The 23,672-nt window shown below is 52.9% G+C and overlaps 1 protein-coding gene across 7 annotated transcripts in view; it reads left to right on the top strand.

Annotated features, from left to right (window-relative positions):
- Window positions 1-23,672, top strand: part of MPRIP (myosin phosphatase Rho interacting protein) — a 73,147-nt gene that overhangs the window by 29,609 nt on the left and 19,866 nt on the right. For 4 of the 7 annotated variants that reach the window (XM_071443867.1, XM_071443864.1, XM_071443866.1 and 1 more), the window contains exons 4-15: window positions 1,221-1,372; window positions 3,264-3,348; window positions 6,765-6,975; window positions 7,372-7,531; window positions 13,712-13,853; window positions 14,341-14,457; window positions 16,632-16,688; window positions 17,862-17,930; window positions 18,160-18,249; window positions 18,681-18,790; window positions 19,734-19,772; window positions 23,031-23,619. In XM_071443867.1, coding sequence (XP_071299968.1) covers window positions 1,221-1,372; window positions 3,264-3,348; window positions 6,765-6,975; window positions 7,372-7,531; window positions 13,712-13,853; window positions 14,341-14,457; window positions 16,632-16,688; window positions 17,862-17,930; window positions 18,160-18,249; window positions 18,681-18,790; window positions 19,734-19,772; window positions 23,031-23,619 — 1,821 coding nt within the window. Of the gene's footprint in view, window positions 1-1,220; window positions 1,373-3,263; window positions 3,349-6,764; window positions 6,976-7,371; window positions 7,889-13,711; window positions 13,854-14,340; window positions 14,458-16,631; window positions 16,689-17,861; window positions 17,931-18,159; window positions 18,250-18,680; window positions 18,791-19,733; window positions 19,773-23,030; window positions 23,620-23,672 lie in introns of all 7 variants that reach the window. The other 3 variants (XM_071443868.1, XM_071443869.1, XM_071443863.1) reach the window with 2 other exon arrangements.

Below are 23,672 nucleotides of genomic sequence, written 5' to 3'. Positions count from 1 at the left end.
CTCCCACCCAGGGAAAACCTTTTTCCCAGCTGCAGGGAAAAACCTTTTCCTGGGGAAAGAGGCTATTTCCCACCACCCACAGATGGCTAAACTGGGAGCTCTGGGAGACTGATCTGAATTTTCTGGGTTTGTAGGCTGTGGCCATTGAGCTCTCTCCTGTCACCCTTTCTTTGCATGGCACAGGCTGCTTTTGGAGGGGTTTTGCTGGCAGGGGAGCTGGTTTCCATGGTAAAAACCTTAACAGCATCTGCCAGAAATCTGTCTCCTTGTTGGCCCGGCCATCTGGAGGGCACAAGGAGGCTTTGGCAGGGTGAAGAGGTGTCCACAGGCTGCTTTAGGTCCTCTTTTGGTGCTGTTGGCAGCTCAGAGGGATCTCTCCATCAGTCATTTATGTCCCAGGTGCAGGTTTGCCCTGGGGTGCTGGAAGGACCCCGGTGTCACCGAGCCTGGTGGGGACAGGCAGGCTGGGGACATGGGAGCCATGGAATGGCTCGGGGGGGAGGGCTGCAGGCACTGGGGACGGGTGGATACGCTGTAATCGGATGAGCCAGCGCTGCTCCAGATGGACCTGTCAGCTCTTGTCAGTGCTGACACCCCTCTGGATGTCCCTCAGTGTCCTCTTGGGCCACAGGGGCCACCACCTGTCCCACTTCACCAGGTCTCCTTGGAGCTATGAGGCTGAGAGGTGACACTGTTCAGAAAACCCACCAAGCAAGGTCCCTTCCATGCTGCAGTCCCTCCCTGGGAAACTCTGTGGGTTTTTTTAAATTTTAATGGAAAAAACCTGGTGCTTGTGTCTGTCTCTTTATCCCTGAGCCATCCTGTGCTGAGGACAGTGGGACCTTGGTGCTTTGCCACCCCTATCTCCAGGTGCCACCCCACCAGCCCAGATGGCTTGCAGCTGCAGAGCAAAGCCAGCCATTTGGTGCCCTTCCTCAGTGTCTGGGTGCCACAACAGGGCAGCCATCCTTCCCTGCATGTTTGGCATAGGAGAAGCACCTTAGTGGCAGCAGTGGACCAGGCTGGTCTGGCAGGAGCTGTACTGGTTGGTCTGTGTCCCCGAGATGTGTGGCACAGAGCTTTGCTGTGTCTGGTTACCTGTGGGCAAATCATCTTCATGTGTAGGATCCTGGTGTCCTCCAGGAGAGCTTTTAGGGCTCAGCTCTGCACTCCTGTGCTCTTCTCTCCTTAAAGTTGCCCCTTTCTCCTTTCCCTCGCAGCCAACCACCCTCCCCCAGGGCACCATCAACATGAACCAGTGCACGGACGTGGTGGACGGGGAGGGCCGGACAGGGCAGAAGTTCTCCTTGTGCATCCTGACACCGGAGAAGGAGCATTTCATCCGTGCTGAGAACAAGGAGATCATCAGTGGGTGAGTGCAGAGCTGGGGCTCAGCCACTCCCAGGCTCTTCCATTAGCCAGGAGGAAGAGGAAGGTGGGTAGGACCTATGGCTGTGCATACCCAGGCTGATCCTGGGTGCTGGGGTGACCCCACAGTGCTTTTAGGGATCCCATCCCATTTTAGGTATCCAGCCCACTGGTACAGGTCCTGTAATTCTGGGGCTGGCATGTCTGACCCCGAGTGCCATCCACCCTCTGGTCCTCATCCATCCCTGGGCAGATGTGGAATCTTGGGGTGAATGCTCCCCACCTCCCTGGTCCCAGGGATCATCTCACCTCCAAGGGTGGTTAAAATGTCACAGGAATGCAGTGGCTCAGTGACACTGAAGATTAGACCACTAAAATGAGCAAATCAGGGTAAATTTCCCAACTCCAGGTGCTGGGTGGTGACCTAGAAACATCCTCTTCATCACTCACATGGCAGCTGGGATTGAAGCTGGTGCTGGTGAAGGTGCAGAGCCCTGGAGAGCTGAGCTGCCAGCACACAGTGACAGTGTGGCTGTGCTGCTGCTCACCTGAGAGCCTTTCCCACATGGAGTGCCCAGAGCTCAGTGCCTCCCTCCCAGAATCTGACATTTGAAACTCCAGCAGGAAGCTGAAGGGATGAACACTTGCTCTTTCCCACTGTTCCCAAGGCACAGCATCTCCTGCCTCCCCCAGCCCTGGCAGCAGCAGAGTCAGCACTTTCTGCTGAGATTTCTATTTCCAAGCCTTATCTTCGGTCGAGACTCCCCTAGTTCTGCAACTACTTGTTGAAATAGACATCTTTCTACCAAGAATTTGTGATTTTGACCAGATGAGTGTTTTCATGGATTGAAATTTCCCTGCCCTACTGAGACAAGAGAGCACAGGTGGACCTTAGATTGACAAGGCTGTCCTCCCAGCCCCATTCACAGCAATGTGCTGCAGGGGCTGTGGAGCCAGGATGCAGAGCCATGTGGGAATCACAGCACAGGGCAGTGAGCTCCTCTCCTCCCTGGCAGGAGCACTGACTGCCCCAAACCATGGCCAGCCCCATGGCCTGCTCTCTCCACCCTCTCCCCACGCTCTGGTTCCCAGCTCAGCCTTTGTTGCTGGTCCTGCCAGCCGTGGGAGGGAGAGGCATTGCGGAGTGAGGTGGGGCTGATTTATTGCTCATCAGCCCAGCAATGGGTTTTGAAGCAGTGCTTTTGCTCCTGACTGCAGGCATTAATCATCCCCCAGCAGTCCTACTCTGGGGCTGAGCCAGGCTGGTTTTGTTTGCAGTTGCAGCACGACAGGAAGATTTCCCTGGCTGGGGGAGAATTGGTTTCACGTTCATTCTGTGCTTCTGGCGTTCATTGCTTCACCAAACCCCGCTTGATGTTGTCATCTCTGAACACTTTACAGCAGCAGTGTGCAAAGCAGGGGGAGAAGGAAAGGGGAACAGGGACATTTGAAGTGGGAATGTTTCCCAGCGGTGCAGGGATCCCTGTGGAGTTCTCAGAGATGCGGGGGCAGGTTGTCAGGCCACGGTGGGAGGACGCAGGACTTCTCAATGCCAAGTTCATGCTGCTCTTCCTTGGACAAAAGTGCTTTGTCTGCAGTGTGCGGGTGTTGGCATGGCTCAAGGGACGGCCCTGCTGGAGGCTCTGTCCCTCTCCACTGTCTTTCAGGATCCTTGAATCCCTGCCCCATGTCAGCCTTGGCTGTGGCCTCACTGTTGCAGAGAGCAGGGTTTGAGCCAAAGCACCCCGGGGTCATCCCTCTTCTCCTGCCTCATTTTTCCCCCAGGAGCTGGTTGGGATGGTTTCTGGGTATTGTTCACCAAGCTGACCCTGGCCAGGTCAGCATCACTCCTGTCCCTGTGGCACAGACCTCACCTTCTGCTTCTCTGCCTGCAGGTGGCTGGAGATGCTCATCGTCTATCCCAGGACAAACAAGCAGAATCAGAAGAAGAAGAGGAAGGTAGAGCCCCCAACTCCCCAGGTAACCCAGGGACACACACACACACTGTCACCCAGTCCCTTGCCTCCCTCTCAGGGCTGTGGCCTTGCTCTGGTCCTGGGGTAGATCCCCCCAAGCCATTGGGATCACCAGCCCTCTGATGCTGCCTGTGTGGAGGGTGAGAGCTGGGCCAAACCAGGACAGCAAATCGGTGTGAATTAATTCCTGGTCATCACTTCCAGGCTCACACACTCCTGCTTTCCTGGCTGCTCTGGGGCCACGTTCTGCCCCCTGTGTGCTGTTTTGTGGTGCCACCGCTGCACACAATCCTGGGAGTGGCCACAAAGCCGCATGGTCCCCAAGGGGGACCAGGGAGAGGTGCTGTTCATGGGCCTTTTCCTCAGAAACAGGATGAAATTCCATCGGGTTCCAGTTACTCCCTTAGAGATGACCCCAGAGATAATGGGAATGAAAGGAAAATACGAAAGGCCAGGGCCAGGCTGGGAGCTCCGGGGGCCGGAGCTGGGCTCTCCAGGGACCCGCCAGTGGCTTCGTGCTCACTTTGACTATAAATGGTCAAAAGTGGGGCCGGCTCTGACTCACTCGTTCCTGCCTGGCTCCCACGTGGCTGGAATGGGGGACAGTCCCACAGATGGGGAACGTGACCCCAGGGCCACCCTCGTCCCTCGCCGGGGCTGAGAACAGCCGTGTCCCTGAGGCCGCCTGACCTCTGGCTGTGTGTCCCACCACCACAGGGGACCGGCTGGGAGGGCTCCTCCAGCCATGCTGGGGACCAAAACCAGCATCAGGGCTCCCCTGAGCCTTGGTCAGGGCTCCCCTGAGCCTTGGTTTTCATGTCCTCTTTGATGAAGTTCCAGGGATGGCCCTGGTACAAAACTGGGCCATGGATTGGTTTTGTACAGTGTTTGTTTGAATAAGTTTTCATCACTCCACTGGATAAAGATGTTCTGGGCGGTGGGAAAAATGTTAGTGGGGGGATGATCCTTTTTTGCACACCAAGCTGTAAGTCTGAGCCACCCCCTGCCAAGGTCTGGGGTCCTCACAGCCTGGACAACCCCATAAGTGCTGGCACTGGTGATGCTCCAGGGAAAATGCCTCCTCCCTTCATGTCATGAGTTGTCAATCCTCAGTTCCCAAGAAGTGGACTGTTGCATTTGGGGCACCCCAGGGAGTGGATGCAGCAGGGCAGGGATGCTCACCCTGGCCAGGGTGCACCACTAAACCCAGGCTGGCTTCAGGAGGGGGACGGGGTGGAGACGACAAGAGGCGCAGAGCCAGAAAAACATCATTCTGGGTTACATTTCATCACCATGGCAACCTCTTGGAAACCGTACAGGATCTGAGCTCCTGAGCACCAAATAAGGGAAGCGGCTGTGGGAAGGATGCCGGCTCCCCGTGGGCAGATGGGCTCCCCAGGTGCTTGGGGATGGGGACCAGGGACCCTTGTGGCACACTGCCCTCTTGTCTTGGGACAGACCACCCTGTTTTGCTTGCTACCCTTCTTGCACTCTCTCCATCCCATGTCTTCCATCCCCATGGTGCTGGAAAAAGGCTCAAATTCACTTTGCAAAACCAACCTCCATGTGGGAGCTGCTGCTGATGGATGCTGTGCTGTGTCAGGCGCTTAGGAGCAGCCTGCAAAGGCAGAAGCAGCATCTTCCCTCTGTCTCCCACATCCTGCTGATGCAGGTGGCTGGTCCAGGGAAGGAAAGAGGATGCTGAGGAGAAAATGAGCACCAAATTCTCCTCTGTGAAATGGCCTCTCCTGAAATTGGCTGCTGTTCAGCTTGCTCTCCGTGTGCTGGTTGAGAAAGCTTGCATTCTTCCTAAAGATGGCCACACACTAATCAGGCAGTAGATTATGTCTTAGAGCTGCTTAGGGAGGGGTGGGCACCTTTGTGATATAAAAAAAAGAATTTTATATTCTTGCTTTTTCTCACTCTCCATAGCTTTTGCTTGTCTGTGGTACAGCAGACCTTGGTTACAGCTGGATGCTCTTGGAGCATCAAGGTCATCTTCAACTCCCCCCATCATTTTGCATCATCCCTCTGCAAAATCACCAGGGTGGGAGCAATGCAGGGAATACCACTCCTGCTGCAGATTTTTTGGACAGGGAGCGTTAGGTGTTTTCACTTTTCTTTGCAAGCAGGTTGCAATTTTAGGGGGAAAAGGGCAGGTTTCTCTTGCAGCTTTTGCTGTGCTCCAGCACTGGGAGAGACTGGAATGCCTGTGCCTGCCTGCTGCCCGTGGGAACCTGAGGCAGGGTTTGGGGCTGAAATGTGGGATTTGAGGCTCTGCCCTGAGTTTGCACAGGGGTGTGGCAGGCTCAGGTAAGCAGAGCGTGCCCAGACACACCTCATGCAACCAGAGGCTGGTTTTGCTGATTTTGGTGCATCCTGCCTCTTGGAGTTGTTCATACCCATGAGCAGGAGAGAGTTAATGTCTCTGCTCCCTCACAGACTTCTTTTTGGCCCACATCTCTGCCTAATTAAATACATATCTACAAATAATTACATGGGGGTGTGTGTAAGAGATATATAAAGATATATATCCTGAGCTGGTGATTAGCTTTGGGCTTGGATCAATGAAGGAGAGTATAAGGGACCTTGGAGATTGGCCTGATCCTCTGCCTGAGCAGAGTCCCCTTGAGCAGGGTGCCCGTGAACTCTGGATCGTTTACCTCCAACACTGCATTCCTTTAGTGTGAAATTTCCCTAGGGGATTTTTTTTTACAATTGAGGTTATTTGCTGCTTGACATGGCTGTGTGTGGAGCCAGGACACACTCCCTGGGAGATCCCTGGTGGCTCTGGCAAAGCCCTGCAAATGCCAATGGAGGTGCAGGGCTAAAACCCACCTGATGTGGGAGGAGGGGATAGAGAGGGTGCTCTTTGCAGCCCTTGTTCCCAGCTTTCAGTTGTTTGTTTGTGCACTCCTGTATTCCCTTCTGCTCCATGGAAGGGGAAGAAGCAGCTGGAAAACTTCCCACAATCCAAAGGGGAGTTAATTGTCATTGATTTATGGGTGGCTTTAAGAAAGATAATCTGTGAATGCAGAAGTTTAATATGACAACAGCAAAACATCTGCTAATGAACAAAGCCAAGGAAGGAGTTGGGAAAGCTGCTGCCCCTTCTGGGTCACATTCTGAACCTGGGCTGGCCGGGCTGTGGCCACCAAAGGGGCATCATCCATCATCTGATGGGCTCCAGAGCTCCTTGTTAGCAGATGAATAGAATTATGCACTGAAGATGATGGGGGAATGTTTTAACAGGGCGTAAAGCACTGACACATGTCACTGTCCCATCCCTGTCCTGCTGTGACATGTCATGGACAGCACCCAAGCTATGTGGAGCTCACACCTTGGGGCCAAGCCCTTGGGGACCCTGAGAGTGGAGCTGGGGCAAACTCTCTAACTTCCTATGTCAACTGGTTTTTTTAGGAGCCTGGTCCTGCTAAGATGGCTGTGACCAGCAGCAACATTCCCAGCGCTGAGAAGGTCCCTGCCACCAAGTCCACGCTCTGGCAGGAAGAAATGAGGGGCAAAGACCAAGCAGATGGGGGCAGTGGTATTGGCCCAGCCCAGAGCCCCATGCAAGGCCAGGCTGGGGCTGCCAGCTCCATGAAGGACTCCGTGCTGGACAACAAGGAAGGTGAGAGATGAAGATGGATGAGGTGTCTGTTGCCTTGCACCCATGGAGTTGTGGTTGCTGCCAGGCTGGGAAGGACGGGGATGGAAATGGATACAGAGCTGTAACTGCAGCTGCCCATTTCTTGGTTTGAAAGTTCAGATCTTTCATCTGTACAAACCTAGCCCAAGGGTTGGATCAGCATCCCCAGTTCCCTGCAGCTATCCCACCATCTCCATGGGCATGAGGGCTGCTCAGGGTGGAAAAGCCAAGGGTGCAGGAGATAGCACCGCATGGGGCTGGTGCCCAGACCAACTCTGCTCTCACACCTGCCCCTGTCCTGGGTGGAATCAGGGTGTTTCTTTCTTAGAAGCAGAACTTGGACTTGAAACCAAGCAGGGTGACTTCTCTGTCCCTTAGAGGAGAGCTCCATGAACGGGGACCGGATAGACTGCGGGCGGAAGACGCGTGTCGAGAGCGGGTACTTCTCCTTGGAGAAGACCAAGCAAGACTCGAAGCTGGAAGAGCAGCAACTGCCACCCCCACCAAGCCCGCCCAGCCCCAGCACCCCGAACAACAGGTACAGTTATCCCAAATCGCCCTCACAGGAGCATGCCCAGCCCTTTCCTTCCCCAGGTATCCGATCAGGCGACCGAATGATTCACAGCTTCTCTCTGAACTCCTTGGACTCGAAGAGCAGTTGCCCCATGCACAAGGACTCCAACAGCAGAGATGTAGGAAGGGGAGCTGAGAAATCGGGGCGTCCCCTTTCTTTTAAAGCCAGCCGGCAGTACACCACCCTGGCCGACGTTCCCAAGGCCATTAGGATCAGTAATCGTGAGGCCTTCCAGGTGGAGAGGAAGCGGCTAGAGCGGAGAACCCGCGCTCGTAGCCCTGGCAGAGAAGAAGTGGCTCGGCTCTTTGGGAATGAGAGAAGGTAAGGGATGAGTGGCTTATCTCCTTGCATGCTTCCAGCAGCTCTGAGGTTGCGTTCCCAGTGCAGCCTGGATGGAGCAGGTGGAGTTTGCTGGGTGGAGCCTCTTTGTTTTTCAGTGCTCCTGGGTTTAAGGGTGCCCATCCACGCTGACCAGGTGGTGGGATGTCTTTAATACTGGTAGTGGGGAGGTGTCACCCTGCCTGGCTGCTCTGGGGATGTAGAATGATTTGGGTTGGAAGGGACCTTAAAGTTCATCCAGTTCCACCCTCTGCCATGGGCAGGGACACCTTCCACTATCCCAGGTTGCTCTAAGTCCCATCTAACCTGGCCTTGAATACTTCCAGAGATGGGGCAGCCACAGCTTCTCTGGGCAACCTGTGCTAGTGCCTCCCCACCATCACAGGGAAGAATTTCCTGCTAGTATTTAATGTAAAGCTGCCCTGGTGTTGGGTGGTGTTGGATGCCCACCCTGGCGGCACACGCTGGCAGCCAGCACCATTAATTAGGTTAGCTCTCCTAGTGGCGTTAGTGCCAGGTGCCTTACGCAACTGCCTAATGAGCTGAGAGAGGTTTCAAAATGTCACAGCATTAATCTGGGAGAGGAGGGAGAGGTGGGTGCAGTGCCAAGGCAGGGCTCAGTGGGCTGCAAAACAGCTTAGTGTGGAGGAGGACGGGGAGGGCGCCCGCAGCGCACGCCGGGTGCCCTCTGGGCGAGGCCAAGGATGGGCTCCACTCGCCCTGGGAGAGACACATTTGTGCAGTGAGGGCAGTGGAGCAAACTGGGAGACAGGCCCTGGGCGAGAGGGCTGCCTGCCAGTCTGATTTTGCTGCCCTGCTTCTCCTCCGGGCATGTTCTCTCTCGCACGGTTTCAGTAGGAGCTTCTCCTCTGCTCCTTCCCAGCCCCTCAAGCACTGTTTTCCAGACTGGCTTCCTAGAGCTGGGAGCAGGTCTGGGATGTGCAGCACAGCCTTGTGCTGGTGCCATCAGTCGGCAGGACGATCCCAAACCTGGCCCAGAGCGTGTGCAGGGAGTGCTGGACTGGGAATAAACGAGGAAAGCTTGGGTTTGGCTTTGTCTGCCTTGGGAATTGGCTTTTCCCCAGGATGGAGGAGGAGGATACCACCTTGGCCATCCTGGCCAGGGACAGGGCTGAGAAAAGGCTGGTGGCTCTGGTTTTCAGGCTGAGCTGGTGCTGCCTGTGACATTGTGTCCCTGGTGCATTTGCTTGCACAGGATGCCCTGGCCAGTGCCTGTCCCCAGCCTGGCAGAGCAGTGTATTCCTCCACTGCCAAGAGTCCCTTGCTCTGGGTATCCTGCAGCACTGGGATCATCCTGCATGGAACTGGGGAGCAGAATTATAACAGATAACAGGGCCTGGGAGAGGACATTGCTGCCAGAGTCTGTCCTTTTTTAATGTCAGCCCCACTCACTGCCTGCTGGTGGGTGCCTTTTCCCAGGGAAACTCTGTTTTTCCCAGCCTGGCTCGGGCTGTTAACAGTATTTTTGCTTTATCAGTATTGGCGGCAATTCCCCTGCATCAGCCCAGGGCTTTTATCAGAGCAGAACGGGTGCAGAGAGAGGAGCAGGAGCTGCACCAGGCACTGGGGTCTTGCTGCCCATGGGGCTGAACCTGGTCCAGCTTTTGGGAGGGGGGTGATGGCAGAGAGAAGGGGAAGGGGTCCCTACCTGCCAGAGGGTTTGGCCATGGATCACAGCCCACAGTGCTGGAGGAATGTGCCATGAGCAGGGATGGCTCAGTGGGTGTTCAGGGATGGGCACGTTTGTTTTCTCCTCTGGTAACCTGGGAATTGGCCGTGTGGGTGGAGAGGCCCTGTGTCCTGGAGCTGGGACAGCCATGTTGGAGCTCAGTGGACTCAAGAGGGCACACAGACACTGTCCAGTGTTGCACCAGAGAATTAACATTCCCCAGCACCCTGCTCAGCTTGGCCTGGCTGCTTTTTAACTTGAGTTTACTTAGTCCCTGTGTCCCTCTCATTTTTCTCCTCCGAGCTCAGACTGTGCTGTTTGAGGCTGGGCAGATACAATAACTCATTTCCGTGCTGTGGGGTTGGCTTTTCCCCCTGGTTTAACACCATTTGTAATAATCCTTCTCAGTAACCCACTAACATGTCTGGGAACACCTGTCCCATGCCAACCCTAAAGGCACCAGCCAAGCATCGTGCAGATCTGCCCTTCAGTGCAGCCAAATGAACTCACTCAGATTCTGTTGGCATTTTCAGCTCTTCCTCCCATTTTTTTGGTGTGTAAATCAGTGCAAGTGTCAGAGCTGTGGATGGAAAATAATTATTTCAGGTACCCAGTGTTGCATCCTGAGTGCCACACCTGCAGGCTTTGCTCCAGATAAAAACATTTGCCAAGGCTTCTCATCCTGCTTCCTTATCACAAGAAATATTACATGATTTAAGGCCAGGAATTTTCTGTGCTGACCACTTATACCTGACTCTGCCTCCATGCAGACGTCTGAGCTTGCAGCCACTCAGAACCAGGAAAGAGGAGATAATCTCCATGGTTTTGGCAGAGCAGCAGAGTGCGAGTTCCCTCTGCTGGCACGTGGCAGGACAGGGCTGCAGCAGCCACCAGGATGTCACACTGGGCTGGGGGACAGGGATTGAGGCCACAGAGGTGGAGCCATCTCCAGTCTCCCCTCTCAGACCCATCCCTAGGGCAGAAGGGCAGGGGCACCTCTTTGGAAACCCCATGGATGAATCTGGAGGTGTTGCACACAAAAATCACAGCTGAAAAGAGCTGCAGGAATGTCTTTAGACAGCAGTCTCCATATCTCAGAGGGACTCTGCAGCTGCAGGGATAAATTCCTGCACATCTCAGGATTTCTGTTTGACAAACTTGGGGTTTTGTGCACAATTCCAGGGTGCAGCTTGTAAAACCACAGCTTTCCCAGTTGACCTGATGTTCTTCTCACACTGGCAGGACTTCACTGTGGTGTCAGCCACATCTGCTGTAGGAGTGTGGTCAGGGGCTGAGGTGTATTTCTAGCATCAATTAACAGCAGAATTGCCTGAAATTGCTTAAAAGACTTTTCTTGCTCAAATTCCTTCTCTGGAGTTTCTTGAGGTGTAAAGCTCTGCTCTGAATTCTGCTTTTCCCTATACAGAGGAGCTCCTGCTCTCCCAAATACAGGTTTTTTCCCTTGTAAAACTATCCTCATCATTCTGGTGGACCTCTTGGGAAATGCCTCTTTGTTTTCCTGACACTCACTATCTTTCTTGATGCTAAATAATGAATGAATCCAATAAAAATAAAGGCCTTTCTTCCAATCAAAGAAAATCACTTTAATGACAGCTCGTCCTGGTCTTTTGAGCTTTCCTTCCCACTGCACACCCCCTCCACTAACAGCTGAGATCTGCAGCCTGGGTTTAGTGGCCTGGAAAAGATTAACAGCCTGCATGGCCAAGGAATTCATTGGGATGAGCTTTTGTAGTTGAAAAGCACTAAATGGCACCGCAGCTTTTAAAAAGCTTCTTCATACCTGTCCCAGCCTTGTTTTGTCCACCCAGAGCTGCTGTGCAGAGGGAGCAGCTCAATCCAACACGTGGGGAGGGGAGGAGAGCCCTTCCTTCCCCATCCCTCCAGGATCTCTGGCAGTAACCTCTCTGAAATGTTGATCTAATGGGAAAAAAAAAAAAAAATAAATTCTTTCCTGTAATCTGGATGATATTAACCCTTGGGGCTGTGATTTGGTTGCCATGATTTATTTTTCTCCTCCTTTTTTCAATGATGAATGACTGGAATGATTTTGATTTTGTTTTGTATGTAGATGCAGATATATAATTTCCTCTTCTGTTCATTCATTTTCCAGCCTTGTTTTCTTCCAGGTCTTGTTGCTCTCCACCTTCTCCTGCTGTGTTGCTGTGTGACGTGTCCACCTTTACTTCGCCTGCTTCGCTACCATCTCATCTCAATCTCAAGCCGTAGAACAACCTGGTGGTGCAGCCCCTTTCATGAGAAATCAACCTGCTTTTGATTTTGTTTTTATGGTTTTTTTTTTTTGGTTGGGTTTTTGTTCTTTTTATTTTTTTTCCTCTTGATTTGTTTTTCTTCAGACCTTCACCTAATAGGGCACAGACAATGTTAATTCATGGACTTTTTCCTCCCTCCTGAACTGAGACTCAGAGAAGGCTGGGCCAGTACAAAAAGGGTTAAAAGAATGTGACTCCAAAACAGTTCCCTGTCTGTCAGTGAACCCAGAGCATGGATTTATGCTCCACAGCCTGGCCTGTGTCAGGCATCTCATGAGCAGAACATCCCAGGGAAATCGGGAGCTCTGTACGAGCCTGGGATCTACCCACTCCCAGTTTGCAAACTGGGAGGCAGCAGGGGCTGAACAGATGTCCCCTAAAAGCATCAAAGATCTTTAAATTTACAAAGCAACGTCTTCCCCACCAATTTTGTCCCTTCCTCTTTGGTTGTGTCCTGGCAGCCTGGCTCTGAGCAGCAGTGGGGGGCCCCAGCCCCCCAGGAGATGGGATGTGCTCAGACTGGTTGTCTCATTTATAGAATTTGGTGCAAATATTGGTTGAAAACTGAACATCTCATGGTATTTGAACCCTTAACCTGCTGTTCCTCTTTGTGGAAAGTGTTAAAAATGTTTTTATTTTGGATAACCTGTTATCCCTCATGTGGTTGCCATTGTGATTTTCATGCACATCAGAGGCTCATACAGAGCAAGCAGCCTCAAGTTTAGATGTGGCACATGTGGGTCCAAATTTTTGTGTCAAGAAACCACCTGGACAGAGTTTTTTGGGGAGGTTTGAAATGGAACTTTAAGCCTCACAGCTTGGAGCACAGCTGGCATGTGCTGGTGGTGGGTTATTGCTTTATATTCCCAGTTTGTGATTGAAGACCTGAGGCTGATACTTTCCTGAATGCCTGGAAATGCAAAAATGGACATGAGCAGGTTCTTTGGAAATTCCTCTCCTGTGGGTCAGCAAGCAGCTTCTCATGCTGAAACAGCACTTCTAATTCCACCTGTTTGCTTGTCCTTAAGAGAATCCCGTTTGGGTTTGATCCAGGGTTGGCTCCTGCTCCATCCACATTTCTTCATAGTTCTCCATTCTCAGAGACACAAGTGCCATGGGCCACCAAAGCAGTGTCTGAGAGCCCAGGTCGTGCTCCCTGATGTTCAACTGGATTTTCAGCCCAGTTAAGAGGAGGGAAAGGCCCCAGGTTCTGCAGGGAGTGCCCTGCCATGGTACAGGGTGCTCCTTGTCTCCTCAGGTCCTTTCAGCAGGTGCATCCTGTGAGCCAGAACCATGGACATCCCTTGCTCCATGCAGTCCTGTGGTTGTTCCCCATGTGGGGCTGAGTTTTTAGAGGGTTCCTGTTGCAGTGAACACACTGGGAGACCCAGAGCCACCCATTACCTCTGCACCCCAGCTTGATGTGATGTGTCACAGGTCTGGGGTGCAATTGAGAACCCCAGTGCTAGAGAGTAGAGGCAAAGCTTAAGCCAAAGCTGCTCCATAATCCCCCAAAAGAGCTGTAAAAGTCACAGATAAAAATTTTGTGAGGGGTTTCTAGTTGCTGAAGGAGCTGCTAGGTGCAGACCTGAATAATGTGAGGTTTTTCCCCACTTTGTGGGTAAAATGATGTCAGATCAGGGTTTTTACCCTGGATTTGGCCATGTCAGAGCTCACAGAGAAACAATGACCACAAGCCAGGTGTGCATGAACTCTGGGTCGAGCAATTCTGCGACCTTAAACCTGTGGGGTTGTACAGCTCCACCCAGTTGCTGCTCTTGTGTTTAAAGCATCTCTGGTTTCCCTTTTGTCCCTGTTTTGCAGGAGATCCCAGGTGATTGAGAAATTCGAGGCACTGGATATTGAGAACGCAGAGCACATGGAAACGAGCGCGCCGGGCGGCGCCGCCCTGTCCAGCGAGACGCGGCAGGGCAGGAGTGAGAAGAGGGTTTTCCCAAGGAAACGGGTAAGATCCTCAGCCAAGCAATCCTGGAAGATAAAACCTGGAGTTCTGCAGCCCAGGATACAGAGGGTTTAGCTGCAGGGCTTGTCCCTGGATGTGGATTTGGAGTACTGCAGGAGCTGAACCACTGCGTGTGCTCAGTGTGTGCGACTTTTCCTGCTCTGCTCCCTTGGCCCAGGGAGATTGGAGTGGAAAATGAGGCTGTCTCTTCTTTCTTCATTATACAAAGGGAAACTTCAGATCTGGCATGGCAGGATACATCAGGATAGGGTGAAGTAACAAAAGAAACATGTTTGAGAGTCCCAGATTTGCTTGGGTATAATGAGAACAAATGAATGCCTGAAAGGACAAAAAATGTATTGCTAAGGAAATGACACTTGTTCTGAGCCTGAGATGCCCCTTAAATAAAGCAGATTTTTATGCCATGAGCCAAGAGAGCAGGACTCTGTCCTAGTTCCTGCACTGATCTGGGCTAATGCTGTTCACGCAGGACTTCACTTGTGAAGGAGCAGCCGTGGGCTCCATCCTGGACGTGTCTGCGTCACCTCTGTCCCCACACCGCAGGGCAAAGTCACTGGACAGAAGGTCCACGGAGTCCTCTATGACGGTGAGCCACCAGGGGGGTGTCCCCTGCCTCGGGGAAGGACATGAGAGGCCCTTCCCAGCAGGTGCCACAAACACTGGACTGTTGCTGCTTTCCTCACAGCCAGCACATGGGGCATGGGATACACTCAGACTTGGAGCAGGTTCAGGGACCTGCATCAGGGGTGACCAATGCTGAAAGCCTCAGGGGCCCAGCTGGAAAAGTGCCACACTTTTTGCCTGTTACAGAAATTAAAACTCACAGTCTTGTGAGGAGCACTTTTCCTTAGACTACAGCAGCAGCTTGGGAAGCAGACTCTGCTCTGGTTATTTTCCCCTGGAATACCCCATTTCCTCCATGCTTTGTGTGATGTGTCAGGCACTCGTGCTGTGGGTAACCCTAGAAGTTCTGGGGTCACCTCACCTGGCCAGAGCCCCTCTTTGCCCCATGGTGTCCCCCAGCAGAGGCTGCATCAGGGCATTTCCAACTCAGCAGAGAGTCAGTCCAGTTTCTGGACTTGGACCAGCTGCTGTGTCATGACTGTGGTATTTTCATAGGACCACAGAATCCCAGAATGGTTTGGGATGGAAGGGACCTTAAAGATCATCTTGTTCCAGCTCCCCTGCCAGAGGCAGGGACACAGACCAGGCTCAGCAAACACATGTCCCAGTTTTCTAATGCCATTTCCTTGATGTTTATGCAGTTGGAAGTGGGTGTGAGTGGGATGAAGGCTGCAAGGAAGGGCTGAACCTTCCCTCCTGAGCTTTCCTCCCTTTGCATATTTCAAATGCTCTCCAGACCTGGAGGCATGCAGTACAGAATAAACACAAAGTACTCTCCTCTCCCTCACCACCCTTCTGTAGGGACAAAATAAATACACTTGCTAATCTCTCAAATAGATTACAGAGCTACTGTAAATACAAGTTGCATTTTTTGTGGATGGACAGCTTCTGTTCAAGGACTTATCAGAAAAATGCAGTAGCTTGGTGTTTCTGGAGCTTTTCCTGTAGACTTGTGCAGCCACAAGAGTGATTTTTAAATTCCTGGTGGGAATAAAAAGTCAAGAAGTGCATATGAAGTGGCAATGCACATTATCTAGTGAAGGGAAGAAAGTCATGCAGGTTTAGATTAGATATTAGGAAGGAATTCTTCCCTGTGAGGGTGGTGAAGCACTGGCACAGGTTACCCAGAGAAGCTGTGGCTGCCACATCTCTGGAAATGTTCAAGGCCAGGTTGGATGAGGCTTGGAGCAGTCTGGGATAGTGGAAGGTGTCCCTGCCCATGGCAGGGGGTTGGAACTGGATGATTTTACTGTTCATTCCAACCCAAAATATTCTATAATGCAATACTTTACTCTCCCCTGTGTTTTTGTGGTGCAGGACTGGGTTCCCACCACCACAGGATCACTCAAGTATGGGATGTGCTGCCCCACAGGTTTGGTTGAACAGGCTCCCAGACCCAATTTCCACTGCTGCCCTTGCTGTAGCCCATTTCAGATGCTGCAGCTGGGTTTCACACACTGCTGTGTTTTCCTCTTCCACTCTGCAGCACGTGGAGCAGCTGGAGGAGCTCAGCCTCAGGGGAGTGAAAGCATTTCCACCACATCCTTCCCTGCACACAGGCAGGGCTGGGAGGAGGGGCTGGCAGCAGTTATCCCACGCTGTCCTGCTTGCTTTCTTCAGGAATTCAACATCCCCATGCACCCACGTTGGAGGGAAAAGCAGGTGTCATTTGGGTGGTGCAGGGCTCAGATTCCCTGTATTTCCAGCCTTGGGAACTCAGCCTGTTTTGAACCCTGCAGCCTTGCATCAGTAGCACATCGTTTTTCTTTCATGATATATAATAGAGGGTGAAACTGCCTGAAGTCTTGCTAATTCCTTGTTTATCCTTTCTCTGCAATGCTGGTGTAGCAGTAGGAAATTGCAGGAGAAATGGTAGGAAGGGAACAGCCTGAATCAACTGAGCAGAGGTCTCCATTCCTCCTGGGAGCAAACATTTAGCCACCCTGCAGTGTAATGATTCAGCTTGGGGTAGATGACCTTTAAAAGGCCCTTCCAACCCATACTATTCTATGATTCTATGAATTTAACTGGGTTTTGTCTCTTTCATTGCTCTGCTGGGTTTTATCAACTCACTGCTGTTGCCTTCTGGGCACAGACATTTCTTCCCTCTCCTGATCCCTCTCTCCTTTCTTCCAGCCCGACCTGCTGAACTTCAAGAAGGGCTGGTTGACAAAGCAGTATGAGGATGGGCAGGTGAGTCAGGAGAAAGCTCTGCCCTTCATGTCAGTGTTTGGTGCTGTGGTCAGTCCTGTTTCTGGCAGCTCCCTCTAACATCCTGTGTTGGCTGCGCATGGAGCAGCTCTCGGTGCTGATGGAGCCCCAGTGTCCTGGGTAGATCAGTATTGGGCTTCTCTCAAAGTGGGAATTGCAGTTGCTCTGTCCTGGGGAGGTTTCAAAGGTGGATATCATATTGTGGGTTTCTAGGGAGCCAGGGCAGCTTGGATGGCAGCACTGGTTTCATGTTCCTGTTCCCTATTTATTACTCTCGTCTCCCTTGCGACCCAGCGACCTCTTTTGTGTCAGAAATGAGGCTCAGGTAAAGTCTCCTGAGTGCCAGGGAAATGGCAATAAATAAATAAATAAATAAATAAATGGCTCTGAGGGAAGCAGCTGGTGCCACTTCCCTGCTGCCAGTTCCCAAAGGGATGCAGGATGTTCTGCCCTATTGGAGCCTTGGGATTGGGCACTGATGCCAGGGCAGCGTAGATGGCCCTGGCTGTTTGCAAACCACCCCTTCCCTGCATTTCCTTCCCTCCTACTCAGCTCTCAGGGAAAATGAGGGCAGTTTGCCTGTGGCTGGGGCTGGCCCAGGCTCTGCTGTGGGTACCCCTGGGTCCAAGGACACATCCATAGACAGCCTAAGGGGAATTGGCAGCTGGAGCAAGTGCTTTATTGACTGAAAGCTGCCTTGGGTGAGCCTGTGCTGGAAGCATTCAAGAGGCAGATTTGTACAGAGCAAGGGCTAGGAATAGACTCCCAACTCAATTTCTAGATAAAATATGAATGTCTTACTACTTTTTTTTGTGCTAAAATGGCTTTAAGTGCAGTCCCTGAAAGCCTCATCTTGCAGTGGAGCTAATGGGGAGGCTGCCACTGCCCCGTGGCTCTCGTGGTGTCACTGTCACGTGCAGCATCTGGTGCTGTGCAGGCTGGCAGCAAACCATCACTGTCCCTTGCACTGCTGCCTGTTTGGGTTCCCCTTTCCCATGGAGTGGCCTTGATGAAGCCATGTGTGGAGCTGGCAGGGACAGGCATTGAGCTGCCTCCTGTAGGCCGGCTCTGATGGTTGACCTGTGACAAGCAGCTGTGATTGTGGTGGTGGGGAAGGAGCAGGATTGTAACTGCTCCATCTTTGTTGTTTCCTAGTGGAAGAAGCACTGGTTTGTGCTGACTGACCAGAGCCTGAGATACTACCGGGATTCAGTGGCAGAGGAGGTGAGTGTCTTCTCTCAGTGTTCAGCCCATTACAGGGCAGCTCCTGGTGCTCCCAAAAGGATCCTGGGCAGGTCACTGCCTCCCTCAGTGCCCCCATTCCCAGATGCCAAAGTCCTGGAAGCCCCCTCAGGGCTTTGTGCTCCTCAGGGGCCTGCTGTGCCTTCCTGCAAACCCACCATACTTTGGGGCTGCAAAGCTTTGTTGTTTATTTTACCTCTTCCCTCTGCAGGCAGCTGACCTGGATGGAGAAATCGATTTATCCACGTGCTATGATGTCACTGAGTACCCAGTTCAGCGGAATTACGGCTTCCAGATCCACGTAAGGGAAATGTGGGGAGGAGGAAGAGTCCAGCTGCAGGACAGCTGATGGGGATGCTTGTCCATGACAAGGGGAACATCTCCCCAGACACCCAAGAGAGGCCACTCAGCATCCCCCCACAGTGCTCCAGAGAGCTGTGCCTTGGGTTTGAGACCCAGTTTTTTGACTGTCAGAAAAGAAAGGGAGAAAGTGAAGATTTTGTCACAGCCTTAGAGTCTCACCTATGGCAGAATGATCCTGATTGCTGGGAAATGCCAGTTCCCACTGGGAGTGTGCTGGGGAACAGAGGGGCTGGGTTTGACCTCTGTGTGGCCAGCAAGCAGTGCCCTGGCACTGGGGGCTTGGGAATGGGTGCAGGGTGGTCTTGTGGAGTTGGGAAGCTGCTGGTGGGTGCAATCACCTGCTCTGAGCTGTTCTGTCTCTCTCTGTAGACAAAGGAAGGGGAGTTCACCCTCTCTGCCATGACATCGGGCATCCGCCGCAACTGGATCCAGACCATCATGAAACACGTTCGCCCCACCACTGCTCCTGATGTAACAAGGTAAGGGGGGCTGTAGCAGCCCTTGCAGCTCTGTGGTTTGCTGTGCAGGAGTAACTCATCCCTCATCCCTTTTCTTTCCTCTTTCTGAGCCTGTCTGTTCCTGGAAGCTGCAGCTTTTTCTCACATCTCTCTGAGCTTAATTTGGATACGCGTTGTGGGGACGCTGATATGCCGAGTTATTCTTACACGTGCAGATTTCAAAGAGGGTTGAAAATGTGGTTTTAATTTGTGCATAGGAATATGAAACACTGTTCCTATATCAAGGCTCCTCTGGATTCCCACCAGGTATTGTGAAACCACTTGGATTCAGTTATGCTGGGTTCACCCTTTCCTCTGGCTACTGTTCAGCACGAGCTGCCCAGCCCCTCCATGGGTCACAGCAGCAGGAGCTCAGGGTTCAGTTTAGAAACCATTTGGCTCTGATCTATTTTAAACTCCAGCCAGGAAATCATCTTCCCTCCTCTTCTGATCTTGCAGAAAGCTGCTGCAGCTCGTCCCCCTTAAGCTGTAGTAATGCTGGTGTCTCCTCCTGCGTCAGTGCCAGAGGAAGGGGACCTCCTGCGTCACAGAGTACCTTCTGTGGGCGCTTCTGGCTGTGTGTTCAGGGTGTTTGGCCTCCTCACAGCTGTCTGTGCTGGCCACACTCATACAGGCCACTTCTTACAGGCTGTGTGGACACAGCTACACCACTAACTCCATCTCCTGTCCTTACTGTAGCTGCAGCCAGCAGGTTTTTGCCAGGTTTGTTCCTGTGTTGATGGAATGGCTCTTCTCACCCAGTGCTGTTGACCTGGAGGTGCTCGAGCTTCTCCTTCCCCATCCTGCTTAGCCCTCAGCCATTGTTTTCCCAGCCGTGCCCGAGCTCTGGTGGATATCACAGGGGTCTCATGGAAGCCGCCTTTCTCCTCACTCCTGTGTATGTTTGATTTCCATGCAATCCCAGGAAAAACTTCTCTTTGAAACTATCCGTGCTGAAGCCCAGGTTGGAAAACTGTGTTCTCTCCTGTATTAACGTTCTGTGGTTTGTATATCTTGTGATTCACTGCATGCTCCTCCTTTTCTGCACCTCGGATGGAAAGTCCTGCAGTTTCCATTTATTTTTCTTTCTTTTCTTCCCCCCTTCCTTTTTTTTTTTTTTTCCTTTAAATAAAAACCAGAGAGAAGGGAAGAAGCAACCTGGTCTTGACCCTTGATTTCCCCACACTGGTATCTTCCGATGTGACTAGATACGAAGATGAAGACCAAGGAAATTTGAGGGGACCTCTCTGCCTTTAAAGAGCCAGATGTATTTATGGTTGCTCACAGGTTACTGCAGCACGATAGCCCTGTGCTCACTGTCTGCACCTGCTCCAAGCCCACACAGAGTGGTTTCACTTGGCTTTCCCTCTGAGAGGGTCCAGGCGCAGGTCCCTGTTGGGCAGTAACTTGTTCCACTGCACAGACTGTGAGCCAATCCTGAGCTGGGAAAAGGGAATGATGTGTGTGTGCTTCTGTGGTTTCCCACCCAGCTGGTGCCGTGGGTTAGTCACGTTGCTGGAGTCCTGCTCTGTGTGTGCAGCAGGGCTGTGTTCACTGGTGCCTGCCTGGCAGCCCTTTGCAGCAGTGTGGGGTATCCCAGCCCATCCCACCTGGCTTTGGGATGCCGTTGCATTCTGCACCAGGGAAGCAGAGGGTGAAGGGGGCTGCTGGAAGGACAAACTGCCCAAGGCTCAGCATGGAGGGGTGCTGGGTGTTGGCACAGTGGTGGGGTGTTGTGCTCAGTGTGTCAGGAGGGCAGCAGTGCTCACCCACCCCCCGGGATGGTCCCACACACTCCTGCAACCCTCACATGTGTCTCATTAACCTGCTGCCGTGGCTCCACCCAGCCAAACACTCCTTGTCTTGGTTTCTTGAGCCCTAATGATGGTTTACAGTGCTGCATGTGTCAGCACCCGGCATGGGCAGCAGATGCTGCACTGCTCCCTGCCCTCAGCAGTGCCCTGCAATCTGCAGAGGCACTAATTACAGTCTGCTAATGATGATGGGGCAAATAGAAGATACCCCCATGAACGAAAGTGGCTGCTTCAGAACTGGATCCATGTTGAGCTCACAGCCCTTGTGAGGCTGGGTTCCCCAGTGCACCCCAGTCCCCTGCAACCTTTGTGCTCTTCTTGCCACAGCGTGCTCAGCTTGCAGCTTGCACCACTCCCAGCCCTATTAAAAAAAGCTTTTTTATTTTAACCTATGAATACCATTGGAAAGCAAAGATCACCCCCTTCCTGTGTGATATGAATTAATTTCTCTGTGATGGAGGAGATGTGAAATGATTGAGCAGAATTAATAGCCATGGGGCACTTGCAGGAGATGAAATGAGAAACTTTGGGTCAACCTCCTGAGTGTCTTCACTTCGTTCCCAGCAGCCATCCCTCTGCTCCCTGACCCACATCCCCTGCCCTTTGGAAAGCAGCAGAGGAGAAATGAGCTCTGGTGAGAGATGTCACCTCTAGAAATGCCAAGGTTCTTCCATGTGAGATTTAGAGCAACAAAATATCTGTGTCCCAGCACCATATGCAGGCCTCAGGACCCCCATTTCTTTCCTAACACTCCTCTCCATTTTAAGACTCATTCTCATCCCTGCTTTACTTTAAAATGCATCTGTAATCACTAACTGACTCCAGATTGAGAGCCTGGCTTTGGAGTCGTGCAGTATCATGGGTGAGGAGCAGTGACATTTCATCGTCGTGCCTTCCGGGTTTATTTTATTAGCTGCAAGTGACAGCACAGAAGAAGGAATTATCTCTGAGCTGGTTTTAGCCTGTAACTGCCAGAGTCTCTCAAAACCCAGCTCTACTGAGCCTGTGGTTTGCTGCTGGATGACAGTGCATCGGAAGATACTAGCCCACACAGAGCCATGTCTTCTGCTCCATCCTTTGTTTTGGGCATATGCACATCCATGAGGTTCTTGGCTGGGGGCTGGGGTGTGTTTCTGAGGTGGGAGAAGCCGTGATGCTGCTGCTGCTGCTGCTGCTGCTGTTGCTGATCACAGCAGTCCCTGTGCATGTGGTCCCGTGGGTCAGAGTCTGTAGTGAAGGGCCCAGTGAGCTGCTTTCCAGATCTTGCACAAAGCTTGTTGAGTCCCTGCTGGAGGCTGGGGATGCTGTGGTTGTATTGGAAGGAGGGAGAGCCAGGAGTCAGCCTGAGCAGCAGGACTGTGCCTTGGGAGGCAACTTTTGGAGGTTTGGGTAGCAAAGAGAGTTCAGCAAGTACCCACTACTCCCTTGGGACAGGCTTCCTCCACAGACTTAGCATACTGCTGTTTTCTGGTTTAATTTTGATCTGCATGTTACAGGGCTGGCATGTCCGTATTTAATAAGCTAATACTGCATTATGGATTATCTGTAGGTTAGAAATGGTATTGCCTTCCCCTATTAACTTTCCCTTGCTTGATGAGTATGTCTCCCCCCTCAACCCACCACCCTCTAACTCAGCACTAAAAACCATTCCTTGCTTGAGAAATTGGCATTTTCAGTGATTTCTGTGATGTGTTGAATAATGTGCTCTCCTTGCTGCACTCACCCCTGCCCATTGCAGGGGGCTGCCCAGTGCCAGGGGGGCTGCCCATGCTGCCTGTGGGGCTGGGTGCCCCGGGGAGGTCTGTGCCTTCAGTGCAGATAGTGGCACAGAGAAGTTATGGACCCATTAATACTTTTCCAAGCTGAAGGGGAACCTTAGCCTTGTTTCCCAAGACTCTCAGAGCTGCTCTGTGCTTCTCCACCCCACAGCTCCGAAGCCAGCCTGGCTTTGGTGGGATTGGTGGCATCTTTCCCACAAGCACGTGACTATGGCCATGCCAGCCGGGGTGTGCATGGAGCCCCACAGCCTGGGGGCTGGAGGAGCTGTTGGAACCTCTGACAGCACAGTTTGGGGTCGCTGCCTCAGCCATGGTTTGCTGCTTGCTCATGGCCACCAGTGTGGCTGCCGAGGAGGAACAAGGTTGGGATCAGCCACTCTCCGGGTGCCAGGGTGTCCCAGGAGCAGCTGGGGCCGCTTGCACCAAGGCTTTGCACACCAGCACATCCTGGGCAAGGGCAGCAACAGCTCCTGCGCCCGAGGGGAGATGGAGGGGCAGGGGCACCCACGTGGCATTGGCTTGGGCTTCCAGCAGCCCTTTCCCACCCGGCTCTTGGAGGCATGCATGGCAGCGCCTGGCTGTCTCCAGCACCCACTGACGCTTTCCTTCACCCTCTCTCTGTCCTCACAGCTCGCTGCCGGAAGAGAAAAGCAAAACAGGCTCTTCCTTCGAGACCGGTCCAAAGCCGAGCGAGAAGCCGGATGCGGAACAAGCCGAGCTGGACACGGAGCAGAAGCGGAGCCGTGCCCGGGAGCGCCGACGAGAAGGACGCTCCAAGACCTTTGACTGGGCTGAATTCCGCCCCATCCAGCAGGCCCTGGTGCAGGAGCGTGCCAACGCTGCAGACTCCTCCAGCAGCAGCGGCTCGGCCGCCTTCCCCAGGGACGCCGGAGCTGCTGACGCCGACCCCGGGGAGCTGGAGCGGGAGCGGGCCCGGCGGCGCGAGGAGCGGCGCAAGCGCTTCGAGATGATCGATGCCGTGGACGGGGCAGGGTCAGAAGAGGCGCTGAGGATGGAGGTGGACAGGATCCTGCCTGTCCCTGCAGACATCAAACCACAGAACGTCCACGTGGAGATCGAGCAGCGCTGGCACCAGGTGGAGACCACCCCGCTGCGGGAGGAGAAGCAGATCCCCATCACACCCCTGCACCTCGCCCACACCGAGGACCGGGAAGAGGGGCTGACGAAGCAGCACCTGACCACGCTGCTGGAGAAGGAGGTAAAGGGGTGTTTAGGATGCAGGCTGCCTGCCAGAATGGCCTTCAGGCCACT

The sequence above is a fragment of the Agelaius tricolor genome, unplaced genomic scaffold, assembly GCF_023055355.1.
Source record: "Agelaius tricolor isolate 1412-34295 unplaced genomic scaffold, bAgeTri1.0.p SCAF_19, whole genome shotgun sequence".
Taxonomy (NCBI): Eukaryota; Metazoa; Chordata; class Aves; order Passeriformes; family Icteridae; genus Agelaius; species Agelaius tricolor.
Note: the sequence above shows the minus strand (reverse complement) of the source record. Positions and strands in the feature narration are given on the sequence as shown.